At 45.0% G+C, this 14834-nt stretch overlaps 1 protein-coding gene across 1 annotated transcript; it reads left to right on the forward strand.

Annotated features, from left to right (window-relative positions):
• Window positions 1-7355: 7355 nt before the first annotated feature.
• LOC135530410 (protein-lysine methyltransferase METTL21C-like) lies at window positions 7356-11580 on the forward strand. The gene is made up of 4 exons (XM_064958744.1): window positions 7356-7764; window positions 8772-8889; window positions 10535-10780; window positions 11036-11580. Exons 1-4 carry the CDS (start codon window positions 7456-7458, stop codon window positions 11206-11208), a joined length of 846 nt encoding a protein of 281 aa, XP_064814816.1. The 5' UTR covers window positions 7356-7455; the 3' UTR covers window positions 11209-11580.
• Window positions 11581-14834: the final 3254 nt, after the last annotated feature.

The raw sequence follows: 14834 nt of genomic DNA on the forward strand, positions 1-14834 counted from the left end.
TAAACCTGCCTGGTATTGATATTAAACCCCTCAGAACAGTGGTAAACCTGCCTGGTACTGATACTAAACCCCTCAGAACAGTGGTAAACCTGCCTGGTATTGATATTAAACCCCTCAAAACAGTGGTAAACCTGCCTGGTATTGATATTAAACCCCTCAGAACAGTGGTAAACCTGCCTGGTACTGATACTAAACCCCTCAGAACAGTGGTAAACCTGCCTGGTATTGATATTAAACCCCTCAGAACAGTGGTAAACCTGCCTGGTACTGATATTAAACCCCTCAGAACAGTGGTAAACCTGCCTGGTATTGGTACTAAACCCCTCAGAACAGTGGTAAACCTGCCTGGTATTGATATTAAACCCCTCAGAACAGTGGTAAACCTGCCTGGTATTGATACTAAACCCCTCAGAACAGTGGTAAACCTGCCTGGTACTGATATTAAACCCCTCAGAACAGTGGTAAACCTGCCTGGTATTGATACTAAACCCCTCAGAACAGTGGTAAACCTGCCTGGTATTGATACTAAACCCCTCAGAACAGTGGTAAACCTGCCTGGTATTGCTATTAAACCCCTCAGAACAGTGGTAAACCTGCCTGGTACTGATACTAAACCCCTCAGAACAGTGGTAAACCTGCCTGGTATTGGTACGTTTTAAACCCCCTCAGAACAGTGGTAAACCTGCCTGGTATTGATACTAAACCCCTCAGAACAGTGGTAAACCTGCCTGGTACTGATATTAAACCCATCAGAACAGTGGTAAACCTGCCTGGTATTGATACTAAACCCCTCAGAACAGTGGTAAACCTGCCTGGTACTGGTATTAAACCCCTCAGAACAGTGGTAAACCTGCCTGGTATTGGTACGTTTTAAACCCCCTCAGAACAGTGGTAAACCTGCCTGGTATTGATACTAAACCCCTCAGAACAGTGGTAAACCTGCCTGGTACTGATATTAAACCCATCAGAACAGTGGTAAACCTGCCTGGTATTGATACTAAACCCCTCAGAACAGTGGTAAACCTGCCTGGTATTGATACTAAACCCCTCAGAACAGTGGTAAACCTGCCTGGTACTGATATTAAACCCCTCAGAACAGTGGTAAACCTGCCTGGTATTGATACTAAACCCCTCAGAACAGTGGTAAACCTGCCTGGTACTGATATTAAACCCCTCAGAACAGTGGTAAACCTGCCTGGTATTGATACTAAACCCCTCAGAACAGTGGTAAACCTGCCTGGTATTTATACTAAACCCCTCAGAACAGTGGTAAACCTGCCTGGTATTGATACTAAACCCCTCAGAACAGTGGTAAACCTGCCTGGTATTGATACTAAACCCCTCAGAACAGTGGTAAACCTGCCTGGTATTGATATTAAACCCCTCAGAACAGTGGTAAACCTGCCTGGTATTGATATTAAACCCCTCAGAACAGTGGTAAACCTGCCTGGTATTGATACTAAACCCCTCAGAACAGTGGTAAACCTGCCTGGTACTGATACTAAACCCCTCAGAACAGTGGTAAACCTGCCTGGTATTGGTACTAAACCCCTCAGAACAGTGGTAAACCTGCCTGGTATTGATATTAAACCCCTCAGAACAGTGGTAAACCTGCCTGGTATTGATATTAAACCCCTCAGAACAGTGGTAAACCTGCCTGGTACTGATACCTTTTAAACCCCTCAGAACAGTGGTAAACCTGCCTGGTATTGATATTAAACCCCTCAGAACAGTGGTAAACCTGCCTGGTATTAATACTAAACCCCTCAGAACAGTGGTAAACCTGCCTGGTATTGATATTAAACCCCTCAGAACAGTGGTAAACCTGCCTGGTATTGATACTAAACCCCTCAGAACAGTGGTAAACCTGCCTGGTATTGATATTAAACCCCTCAGAACAGTGGTAAACCTGCCTGGTATTGATACTAAACCCCTCAGAACAGTGGTAAACCTGCCTGGTATTGGTACTTTTTAAACCCCTCAGAACAGTGGTAAACCTGCCTGGTATTGATACGTTTTAAACCCCTCAGAACAGTGGTAAACCTGCCTGGTATTGGAAGCATGTGTATCTTGTCTCCACAGTAAGGAAGATGGTTCTGGAAGGGCCATCTTCACCATGCCTCCAAATCAACAATTAAACAACTCCTCTGTCAAAAGGCTCCTTATTGAAAACAACCGACTACTGTAAAGATCCACACACCATCGATGGGTTTGGCGTCGAAAGAATGATGCATATGCAGAGAATAACCCCATTACCTACCGTAGAATATGGTGCTGGATCTTTGATGTTATGGGGCTGTTCTGCTTCCGCTAGTCCTGGGGCTCCGGATGCTTCCGCCGGTCCCGGGCTCTTGATGCTTCCGCTGGTCCTGGGGCTCTTGATGCTTCCGCTGGTCCTGGGGCTCTTGATGCTTCCGCTGGTCCTGGGGCTCCGGATGCTTCCGCTAGTCCTGGGGCTCCGGATGCTTCCGCTGGTCCTGGGGCTCCGGTTGCTTCCGCTGGTCCTGGGGCTCCGGATGTTTCCGCTGGTCCTGGGGCTCCGGATGCTTCCGCTAGTCCTGGGGCTCCGGATGCTTCCGCTGGTCCTGGGGCTCCGGATGTTTCCGCTGGTCCTGGGGCTCCGGATGTTTCCTCCGGTCCTGGGGCTCCGGATGCTTCCGCCGGTCCCGGTGCTCCTGATGCTTCCGCCGGTCCTGGGGCTCCGGATGCTTCCGCTGGTCCTGGGGCTCCGGATGCTTCCGCCGGGGCTCCGGATGCTTCCGCCGGTCCCGGGGCTCCGGATGCTTCCGCTAGTCCTGGGGCTCCGGATGCTTCCGCCGGTCCCGGGGCTCCGGATGCTTCCGCCGGTCCCGGTGCTCCTGATGCTTCCGCCGGTCCTGGGGCTCCGGATGCTTCCGCCGGTCCCGGGGCTCCGGATGCTTCCGCTGGCCCTTTTCTTTACCCCCTATTCTCTCCAATTTCGTGCTATCCAATTGTTAGTAGCTACTATCTTGTCTCATCGCTACAACTCCCGTACGGAGCAGCACCAGAATTAAAACACGTCTTACCTTTTTGAAGTTAATCAATGTAACTTGGCCAATAGTATCCTTCACTGGCTTTGTAAAAGTGAATCCATTCTTCTGTAGCTATTAAAAACATCTCTCTCCCTATCGTCTGATTCATCATTATAATGTCAGGACAGTAGCCTATGCTTTGGAGGGGGGAGGGTCAGGTAGCCTAAACATGTATAAGGTAAAGATTTCCAGCTTGCAGGCAGACATTGGAATAAGTTTCTGAGTGACAGAGTGAAGGCTTTGCGTAGGCGCTTTGTTGCATTTTGTTGTGGGACTTTAAAAAAAAATGCCTGGAACGTTAAATAATGTTATTAGCCGGTTCCAATGCTTCTACAATAACGGTTCTGTTCCAGAACAGTATGGATAACTTTCGTTCCATGTTCCGTTTCTGTTCCTTGAAAATGTTCATTATTTTCTGGTTTTTGGTTCTGTTCCCTGAACCAGTTCCAACCCCTGAAGTTGACACCAATCTTTTTGAGAATTATTTTTATTACTTCAGGGATTCTTGAAAGATGGGACAATCAAAAAAACAAACATCACAAAAATTGTTCTTAATAATGAAAAACATTTGATAAATTGTGTATTTTGATAAACCAAAGTATCAGCTATCACACATGTAAAGGAACCGCCTCCTAATTTTACAAAAATATCATCAAATGCAACTAAGGGACAGTTCTAAATGTATTGGGGGACGGAGGGGTGTCATACGTTTTTTTTTGTCCCCCCCCAACGTAAAAATTCACACAACCCTCTCATAGTAAAAAATATCTTCTCAACCACAAATAACAATAACTGTAGCAACCCAGTGTTCATAAACGTGGATATCGACTTTGGCCACGTTCAATACCACGCAGGTGTTGCGGGCCAGAAGATTGAGAGTTCACCGACCACCACGGACAAGCTCACTTTCCCTGCCTGCTTTCATCAGACCTAAACCCCGATCAGAGCTGGCTGAAGACAATGATCAGCTCAGTGGAAATCTGATTGTCAACCGTTTTAATGCACCTCAACCAAAAGCAAAGCATCGCGACATTGGGAGCTTCAACGTCATGGTTTATGTTTTCAACACCACAATCTGGATGAACGTGGGCAGGAAGCTTACAGGAGACTGTTGAAGGAGTCTAATCAGATTAAAACATTGTGACTGGTTGTGTCTGTGCCACACGTAAAACATAATACATTTCATTTCAGCCAATCGCAGGGCCTGAAACAAACGTTTTAGTCCAACAGCCAATGTGGCAGGCAGATGAAAAAATATCGACCAGCCACTCAGATTGTTTACCAGCCTAAATATTTCTCTGACATCATAGCACCAAAAAACTGATGAGATGCTTTGTAATGTTTCTAAAACAATACATGTATTACTCGTAAGAAGTCATGTGGTATATTGCCCAAATGTATTTTTTTTGTGTGATTTGAGTCTTTGAACCAAAATATCACAGATCAGACAAAAAAAATGTTGAGCTGCCCCTTTAAGGACGGGGGGTTACCGTGGCAATGTGCCTGACAAGTAGCTGACTTCTCTTTGTCGGCAGTTGAAACAAACTGAAACATTGAAAAACAACCTGGCTTGTGAACAAGTCAAGATAAACACTTTCAAGTAAATTAGAGCAACGTTTCTGCCTGTGACAGCGCTTCTATAAAAAAATCAGTCTTTCAGCACTTCACTCACAGCTGCTCATTCTCATTGCCCACAAACCAGGCAGTGGTGCGGCACGAGGAGGGCTATAGGTTTCCTAATTCTTTGTTGCGATTACCAGCTATGAAACAAAAATGGCAGAAATCATTTGAAAACGGCTACTGCAAAGTTTATGTTTTGCCATAAATGTGCTCATACTTGACTTTTAACTTTATTTTAATTTGCAAATGCGAGTGGGAATGCTGGCATTGTGTAGCCCTGACCCCTGACCCCCGCCAATGTGACTGATGAAATAAACATCTTTTACCCGCCATTGCCAAAATCTACCCACATTTGGCGGGTGGCTGGTGTTAATTTCAGGCCCTGTCCTCAGTTGCTTCATGACTCTAAAACCTAATTAAAATAAACATATTTGAACCAAAAATTCATATCCTATCTTAGAATATCAGGGAGATGGAGTTGACCGTTTACAGTGATTTACATATTGCTTGTTTAAATCTAAAATGTTTTTTTTTTGTGTGTGTTTCAGATGGTTCCATCTCTAAATAGAGAGTCGGGTTCGTGTGATGAAGGATTCTGACTCTCATAGTATTATATCCTTGACTCTGAGACGACCCAGGGGGATTCTGATCAGTCTTAAATCCTCGACTCTGAGACGACCCAGGGGGATTCTGATCAGTCTTAAATCCTCGACTCTGAGACGACCCAGGGGGATTCTGATCAGTCTTAAATCCTCGACTCTGAGACGACCCAGGAGGATTCTGATCAGTCTTAAATCCTCGACTCTGAGACGACCCAGGGGGATTCTGATCAGTCTTAAATCCTCGACTCTGAGACGACCCAGGGGGATTCTGATCAGTCTTAAATCCTCGACTCGGAGACGACCCAGGGGGATTCTGATCAGTCTTAAATCCTCGACTCTGAGACGACCCAGGGGGATTCTGATCAGTATTATAACCTCGACTCGGAGACGACCCAGGGGGATTCTGATCAGTCTTAAATCCTCGACTCTGAGACGACCCAGGGGATTCTGATCAGTCTTAAATCCTCGACTCGGAGACGACCCAGGGGGATTCTGATCAGTCTTAAATCCTCGACTCTGAGACGACCCAGGGGATTCTGATCAGTCTTAAATCCTCGACTCGGAGACGACCCAGGGGGATTCTGATCAGTCTTAAATCCTCGACTCTGAGACGACCCAGGGGGATTCTGATCAGTCTTAAATCCTCGACTCGGAGACGACCCAGGGGATTCTGATCAGTCTTAAATCCTCGACTCGGAGACGACCCAGGGGGATTCTGATCAGTCTTAAATCCTCGACTCTGAGACGACCCAGCAGGATTCTGATCAGTCTTAAATCCTCGACTCTGAGACGACCCAGGGGGATTCTGATCAGTCTTAAATCCTCGACTCGGAGACGACCCAGCAGGATTCTGATCAGTATTATAACCTCGACTCGGAGACGACCCAGGGGATTCTGATCAGTCTTAAATCCTCGACTCTGAGACGACCCAGGGGGATTCTGATCAGTCTTAAATCCTCGACCCGGAGACGACCCAGGGGGATTTTGATCAGTCTTAAATCCTCGACTCGGAGACGACCCAGCAGGATTCTGATCAGTCTTAAATCCTCGACCCGGAGACGACCCAGCAGGATTCTGATCAGTCTTAAATCCTCGACTCGGAGACGACCCAGGGGGATTCTGATCAGTCTTAAATCCTCGACTCGGAGACGACCCAGGGGGATTCTGATCAGTCTTAAATCCTCGACTCGGAGACGACCCAGGGGGATTCTGATCAGTCTTAAATCCTCCACTCTGAGACGACCCAGAGGGATTCTGATCAGTCTTAAATCCTCGACTCTGAGACGACCCAGGGGGATTCTGATCAGTCTTAAATCCTCGACTCGGAGACGACCCAGAGGGATTCTGATCAGTCTTAAATCCTCGACTCGGAGACGACCCAGCAGGATTCTGATCAGTCTTAAACCTTGACTCGGAGACGACCCAGCGGGATTCTGATCAGTCTTAAATCCTCGACTCGGAGACGACCCAGCGGGATTCTGATCAGTCTTAAACCGTCGACTCGGAGACGACCCAGCAGGATTCTGATCAGTCTTAAACCGTCGACTCGGAGACGACCCAGGGGGATTCTGATCAGTCTTAAATCCTCGACTCGGAGACGACCCAGGGGGATTCTGATCAGTCTTAAATCCTCGACTCTGAGACTTCCTAAGATTCAGTCAGAATGATCTTCAACAAGAAGAAGAGAAAAATACTTCATTAATAATTGATTCGTTAAGTATGAGACGGAAAACCAAGACAGAAAGGTGGAGAGTTGACCGACAAAACCCCACTGACCAAATAAAACCAAGGACTGCAGTAGGTAGGTGATGGTTTTTTGGTTTGATAAAGGATTTAAAAGCGTCCGTTTCTGCTCTCTTGTCAACTCCGCTGTGAGGCAGTCCACATGGGGAATGAACGAGGGCTGTGGAAGGGTGTCTAAGGGGGTCAGGATGTCTTTACAGTACTTAGCTTTGACAGACTGTAAGCAGGGAAAAATATGTTGTTACCAAACATGGTCCGGGGAGGGGTGAAGTTCGGGAGAGGGGGGAGAGAGATAAAAACTCAAGTGTTAGACTTGGGTTTTACAAAGTGTGGGAGAGACTGAGCCTGGAGAGAGAGTGCTGGCTGTACCATTAGTAGCTAACTTGTCATTTCAACATCAGCGCAGTTGAAGTAAAATAATCGTATTCCAGATTTTTATGGATCCTTTAGGCACAAATCACAAAGATGAAAAGGACACTGCTTTCATTACAGTAGAGGAGGAAGATGAAGAGGAGGAAGATGAGGAGGAAGATGAAGATGAGGAAGATAATAGCGAGACAACAGTGATAGACGGTGAGGAGGAATCAGATGACAAAGCCAAGGAGACTGAACCCCAGCAGCAGAAGGAGCAGGCCTGGGCCCCCACTACCTACTCCAAGTTTGGTAAAGAGGTGTTTTGCTACGTAGGAGAGGAGATCAGCATCTTTGAGGCCTTGGACTCTTACGGTGCTGTCATCTGGCCAGCGGTGAGTCAGTCTACTATTTAACATGACATTCATAGATAACAATGATAGCAGTGAGTTAGTCTACTATTTAACATTACATTCATAGATAACAATGATAGCAGTGAGTTAGTCTACTATTTAACATGACATTCATAGATAACAATGATAGCAGTGAGTCAGTCTACTATTTAACATGACATTCATAGATAACAATGATAGCGGTGAGTTAGTCTACTATTTAACATGACATTCATAGATAACAATGATAGCAGTGAGTCAGTCTACTATTTAACATGACATTCATAGATAACAATGATAGCAGTGAGTTAGTCTACTATTTAACATGACATTCATAGATAACAATGATAGCAGTGAGTCAGTCTACTATTTAACATGACATTCATAGATAACAATGATAGCAGTGAGTTAGTCTACTATTTAACATGACATTCATAGATAACAATGATAGCAGTGAGTCAGTCTACTATTTAACATGACATTCATAGATAACAATGATAGCAGTGAGTCAGTCTACTATTTAACATGACATTCATAGATAGATGTAGGATAACGATGAATTAATATGATGGATGATGATTGATGGTGGTGATTTATGAAGTTCTACCAACTATAATGATGGTTTCTATAGTAACTGTGTTTGAAGTTCTAACAACTATAATGATGGTTTCTATAGTAACTGTGGATGAAGTTCTAACAACTATAATGATGGTTTCTATAGTAACTGTGTTTGAAGTTCTAACAACTATAATGATGGTTTCTATAGTAACTGTGGATGAAGTTCTAACAACTATAATGATGGTTTCTATAGTAACTATGGTTGAAGTTCTAACAACTATAATGATGGTTTCTATAGTAACTATGGATGAAGTTCTAACAACTATAATGATGTTTTCTATAGTAACTATGGTTGAAGTTCTAACAACTAAAATTATGGTTTCTATAGTAACAATGGTTGAAGTCCTAACAACTATAATGATGGTTTCTATAGTAACTCTGGTTGCCTGCAGGCGTTGGCTCTGTGTCACTACCTAGAGACCAACGTTGAGCAGTTGAACCTGGTGGACAAGGCAGTGCTGGAGCTAGGAGCAGGTCCTGGCCTAGTGTCTATTGTAACCACACTCCTAGGTGAGTCTGGACATTACATTTACTCATATTGTACATCTGAGAAGATCAGAGAGGTGTAAGTAATATGGCAACATTTCTACCTAGCCTATCAAGGTGGCTAGCAAGGTGGAGGAGGCCCTAGCAAGGTGGAGGAGGCCCTAGCAAGGTGGAGGAGGCCCTAGCAAGGTGGAGGAGGCCCTAGCAAGGTGGAAGAGGCCCTATCAAGGTGGAGGAGGCCCTAGCAAGGTGGAGGAGATCCTATCAAGTTGGAGGAGGCCCTAGCAAGGTGGCTAGGAAGGTGGAGGAGGTCCTATCAAGGTGGCTAGCAAGGTGGAGGAGGCCCTAGCAAGGTGGAGGAGGTCCTATCAAGGTGGAGGAGGTCCTATCAAGGTAGTGGAGGTCCTAGCTAGGTGGAGGAGGTCCTAGCTAGGTGGAGGAGGTCCTATCAAGGTAGTGGAGGTCCTAGCAAGGTGGAGGAGGTCCTAGCAAGGTGGCTAGGAAGGTGGAGGAGGTCCTATCAAGGTGGCTAGCAAGGTGGACGAGGTCCCAGCAAGGTGGCTAGCAAAGTGGAGGAGGCCCTAGCAAGGTGGCTAGGAAGGTGGAGAAGGTCCTATCAAGGTGGCTAGCAAGGTGGAGGAGGTCCTATCAAGGTGGCTAGCAAGGTGGAGGTGGTCCTATCAAGGTGGCTAGCAAGATGGAGGAGGTCCTATTATGGAGGTTAGCAAGGTGGAGGCGGTCCCAGCAAGGTGGCTAGCAAGGTGGAGGAGGTCCTATCAAGGTGGAGGAGGTCACATCAAGGTGGAGGAGGTCACATCAAGGTGGAGGAGGTCCTATCAAGGTGGATATCAAGGTGGAGGAGGTCCTATCAAGGTGAAGGAGGTCCTATCAAGGTGGAGGAGTTCCTATCAAGGTGGAGGCGGTCCTATCAAGTTAGAGGAGGTCTTAGCAAGGAGGAGGAGGTCCTATCAAGGTGGCTAGCAAGGTGGAGGAGGTCTTATCAAGGTGGAGGAGGTTCTATCAAGGTGGAGGAGGTCCTATCAAGGTGGCTACCAAGGTGGAGGAGGTCCTACCAAGGTGGAGGAGGTCCTACCAAGGTGGAGGAGGTCCAATCAAGGTGGAGGAGGTCCTACCAAGGTGGAGGAGGTCCTACCAAGGTGGATATCAAGGTGGAGGAGGTCCTACCAAGGTGGAGGAGGTCCTACCAAGGTGGAGGAGCTGCTATCAAGGTGGAGGAGGTCCTATCAAGGTGGAGGAGGTCCTATCAAGGTGGCTAGCAAGGTGGAGGAAGTTCTAGCAAGGTGGCTAGCAAGGTGGAGGAGGTCCTATCAAGGTGGCTAGCAAGGTGGAGGAGGTCCTATCAAGGTGGCTAGCAAGGTGGAGGAGGTCCTATCAAGGTGGCTAGCAAGGTGGAGGAGGTCCTATCAAGTTGGAGGAGGTCCTAGCTAGGTGGAGGAGGTCCTATCAATGTAGTGGAGGTCCTAGCTAGGTGGAGGAGGTCCTAGCTAGGTGGAGGAGGTCCCGGCATTCTATACCACTTACACCTATCCAATCTTTTCAGATCTGCATGAAGTGTCCTCGGCACTAGACGACTAGTGGCTAGGGGTTGATTTGGTACTGGCCACCTGTGTGTCTGTTAGTTGAATAACAGAGTGCTTCCTGTCTCCAGGTGCCTGGGTCACAGCTACAGACCTACCAGAGATCATAGGTAACCTGAGAGCCAACCTGCTCCGTAACACAAGAGGGCGTTGTAGGAACACTCCCCAAGCTGCAGCTCTGTCCTGGGGTCCTGACGTGGAACGCATCTACCCTAGATCTGTCTATCGCTATGACTACGTGCTGGCGGCTGATGTGGTGTATCACCATGACTACCTGGAAGAGCTGCTGTTCACCATGAGATACTTCTGCCGTCCAGGTTGATTTATTGGTTAAATTATTGATTAGTTTATTGATTGATTGTTTGATTGATTAATTTGTTAAATTATTGATTGGTTTATTGATTGATTGGTTGATTTGTTAAATTATTGATTCGTTGATTGGTTGGTTGGTTATTTGGTTGATTTGTTGGATGAACAGTTGATTCATTGATAGATTCATTGAACAGTTTAAAGTACAACAAATCCCCGAATGTAAGACATGAAAGCCTTAAACAACTCATTTTATTTCCCAGGAACCACTCTGATCTGGGCCAACAAGGTCCGTTTTCCCACAGACCTGGCATTCACTGAGGACTTCAAGAACACCTTCAACACCACCCTGCTGGCTGAGATGGGAGAGGTTCAGATCTTCATGGCCACATGCAGAGAGACAGAGGATCACCTTCAACACCACCCTGCTGGCTGAGATGGGAGAGGTTTATGCCCATGTGTAAATGTGTAAAAGGTAGGGATTAGGGAAGACAGAGGAATAGTTAACATCCTGCAGACTGTGCCAAATGTAACCAAGACTTCCTGTCCCTTCTTCCTCTGGGAAATGCTTGAAGACAGAAGGCGGCCATCTTGGCTAATGATAATGGACGTTGATGGACTACTGATGTTGTCAGTTGTTGATGTTTGATGTTCTACTTAATACTTACCTGCTATATGTAGTACTTTATTGTTTACATAGTTGTTATATGTAGTTTGTATTGATAATATTATTGATGTATGTACTTTGTTGTCTTGTTCCATTCTGTATTCAAATATAATTTGTTATGGATATATAAAGTTTCTAGTAAAAGTCTACACATTGACTTTTTGCTGCCCTGAACATATCAAAACATTTATTACATTGAATTTCTTTCCTACCAATCTACACAACCAACTCCACATCTTCAAAAGTAAAATAAAAATTATAGAAAATGTTCCAAATTAAATAGAAAATGTCTTCACCCCCCCCCCCCTGCCCAGAGTTAATGTTTGGTGGAAGCACCTTCGGCAGCCATTACAGCTGTGAATCATTTTGAATAAGATCCTACCTACTTCACACAACTCTTATGGAAACAGACACTCAGTGGCCAGTTTATTAGGTACACCCATCTCGTACTGGGTCGGAACTCCCTTTGCCCCCAGAACAGCCTGAATTCTTCTGGGCATGGATTCTACAAGGTGTGTGGTTCAAAGAACAGAAATTGGACAGCTCTCCGGTAAATAACCATACATTGACATATTTTTATTGCCGAACAAACGTTTGGGGTATGAGCCCTTCTTCAGCGTGCGAGCCAATGGTCATCAATGTCACAACAGCAAAACCTCACAGACGAGCATCATTCTAAATTCCAAGTCAGTATTGGCCCAAACCAGAGATCCCAGCAGAGGAAGCTGTGTGGGGAAACATGACAATCAAATAAAGACGTAGACACACAATACAATTACATTATGATGTCATTCCCTGTCATTATGATGTCATTACCGGTCAATATGATGTCATTACTGGTCATTATGATGTCATTACTGGTCATTATGATGTCATTACTGGTCATTATGATGTCATTACCGGTCATTATGATGTCATTACTGGTCATTATGATGTCATTACTGGTCATTATGATGCCATTACTGGTCATTATGATGTCATTACCGGTCATTACTGGTCATTACCGGTCATTATGATGTCATTACCTACATTTTTGGTCTATTTAGAACATACTAGAAAAAGACCATTCCTCATTGTGAACTGCTAGAGTGATCAAGGGATCTAACCAATGTGTCTCTCCTTGGAGAAGTAATGTATCCCCATCTCCTCCACTAGGTGGCGCCTTCACCAATTCAACGGCCGTATAAAGTAAGCTACTTATTAGTTCATGATTATGGCTGTTGAAATGCCTGGCAACAGGTGATTTTCCATCATGATTATGGCTATTGAAATGCCTGGCAACAGGTGATTTTCCATCATGATTATGGCTATTGAAATGCTTGGCAACAGGTGATTTTCCATGATGATTATGGCTATTGAAATGCCTGGCAACAGGTGATTTTTTTCATCATGGTTGTGAATGGAGCTCCTATGTCTTTGTCTTAAGTTGACGTTTGGTCTCACCGTACCCACATAGTAAGAGGTTACAGGAACACGACAGGAGATATCCGACACGTTACACGTTATTCTACCTCGAACCCTCATCCTCTGACCGTAATGAGGATACTCTACCTCCAACCTTCATCCTCTGACCGTAATGAGGATGTTCTACCTCAAACCTTCATCCTCTGACCGTAATGAGGATACTCTACCTCAAACCTTCATCCTCTGACCGTAATGAGGATGTTCTACCTCAAACCTTCATCCTCTGACCGTAATGAGGATACTCTACCTCCAACCTTCATCCTCTGACCGTAGTGAGGATATTCTTCCTCGAACCTTCATCCTCTGACCGTAATGAGGATATTCTACCTCGAAGTTACAATCATGGCGACGATTGTTATTTGACCCACTCATAGAACATAGACTCACCAAATTGATAGGAGTTTCATTCTGGAGTGGGACTATCCCTTTAAGGTCAAGGGAGGCTCAGCTCGCTCCACCCACTTCAGGCAGCTTCCAGAAGGTGTCCGTCAGGGATTTGACCCCGCCCTCGTCTGCCCTTTCGACCTCCCCCGAGAAAGATCCATTTAAGACATAACTCATCCATCAATCATCCTGAGGCATCTTTAAGACATACCTCATGCTCTCTGTCATCCCTCATCCTATTTCAGTCTCACTAAGTGGTGAGGTGGGATTCCCGTAGACTTCCTCTTGGCTGGGGGGGATATCCCTCAATCTCCCATTCCATAAAGCTATGCTTCCCACTGAGCTACATTAGTCGTTGACCTCACCGTAATGTAGACCGTGGTATTTTGGTGATCCAAACGAACCCGGGAACCAGAGAACTCCCTGTTTTTAATTAGGCCTCATTTATAAGTGTCCCTACAAGGAGACTAAATCAGACTGTTACTCAAACCCCTTGCAAAACATTAAGAACACCTGCTACAGATATACCAGAGTCAAGCCAACACAGGTCACCACTCAGGTCAGATATTACAGCCACATACACTGAGTGGACAAAACATTAAGAACACCTGCTCTTTCCATGACAGACACTGACCAGTTTAGGTGAAGACAGCAGACAGGTTAAAGAAGACATTATAAACCTTGAGACAATTGAGACATGGATTGTATTTGAGTTGTTGTGTATGTGTTGTGTGTGTGTTATTGTGTGTGTGTTGTTGTGTATGTGTTATTGTGTATGTGTTGTGTATGTGTTATTGTGTGTGTGTTGTTGTGTATGTGTTGTGTATGTGTTGTTGTGTATGTGTTATTGTGTATGTGTTGTGTATGTGTTATTGTGTGTGTGTTGTTGTGTATGTGTTGTGTATGTGTTGTTGTGTATGTGTTGCTGTGTATGTGTTGTGTATGTGTTGTTGTGTGTGTGTTATTGTGTATGTGTTGTTGTGTGTGTGTTGTTGTGTATTTGTTATTGTGTGTGTGTTGTTGTGTATGTGTTATTGTGTATGTGTTGTGTATGTGTTGTGTATGTGTTATTGTGTGTATGTGTTGTGTATGTGTTGTTGTGTATGTGTTGTTGTGTATGTGTTGTTGTGTATGTGTTATTGTGTGTATGTGTTGTGTATGTGTTGTTGTGTGTGTGTTATTGTGTATGTGTTGTTGTGTATGTGTTGTGTATGTGTTGTTGTGTGTGTGTTATTGTGTGTGTGTTGTTGTGTATGTGTTGTTGTGTATGTGTTGTTGTGTGTGTGTTGTTGTGTATGTGTTGTTGTGTATGTGTTGTTGTGTATGTGTTGTTGTGTATGTGTTGTGTATGTGTTGTTGTGTGTCTGTTATTGTGTGTGTGTGTTGCTGTGTATATGTTGTGTATGTGTTGTTGTTTATGTGGTGTGTATGTGTTGTGTATGTGTTGTTGTGTATGTGTTATTGTGTATGTGTTGTTGTGTATGTGTTGTTGTGTATGTGTTGTTGTGTATGTGTTGTGTATGTGTTATTGTGTATGTGTTGTGTAT

The sequence above is a fragment of the Oncorhynchus masou genome, unplaced genomic scaffold (assembly GCF_036934945.1).
Source record: "Oncorhynchus masou masou isolate Uvic2021 unplaced genomic scaffold, UVic_Omas_1.1 unplaced_scaffold_1336, whole genome shotgun sequence".
NCBI lineage: Eukaryota > Metazoa > Chordata > Actinopteri > Salmoniformes > Salmonidae > Oncorhynchus > Oncorhynchus masou.

Excerpts from the sequence above, each read along its gene's own strand:
- LOC135530410 (XM_064958744.1), top strand. The coding sequence starts at position 7,456 with ATGGATCCTTTAGGCACAAATCACAAAGATGAAAAGGACACTGCTTTC. Across the intron at positions 7,765-8,771 it reads GTGCTGTCATCTGGCCAGCG|GCGTTGGCTCTGTGTCACTA; the intron begins GTGAGTCAGTCT and ends GGTTGCCTGCAG. Across the intron at positions 8,890-10,534 it reads TATTGTAACCACACTCCTAG|GTGCCTGGGTCACAGCTACA; the intron begins GTGAGTCTGGAC and ends TCCTGTCTCCAG.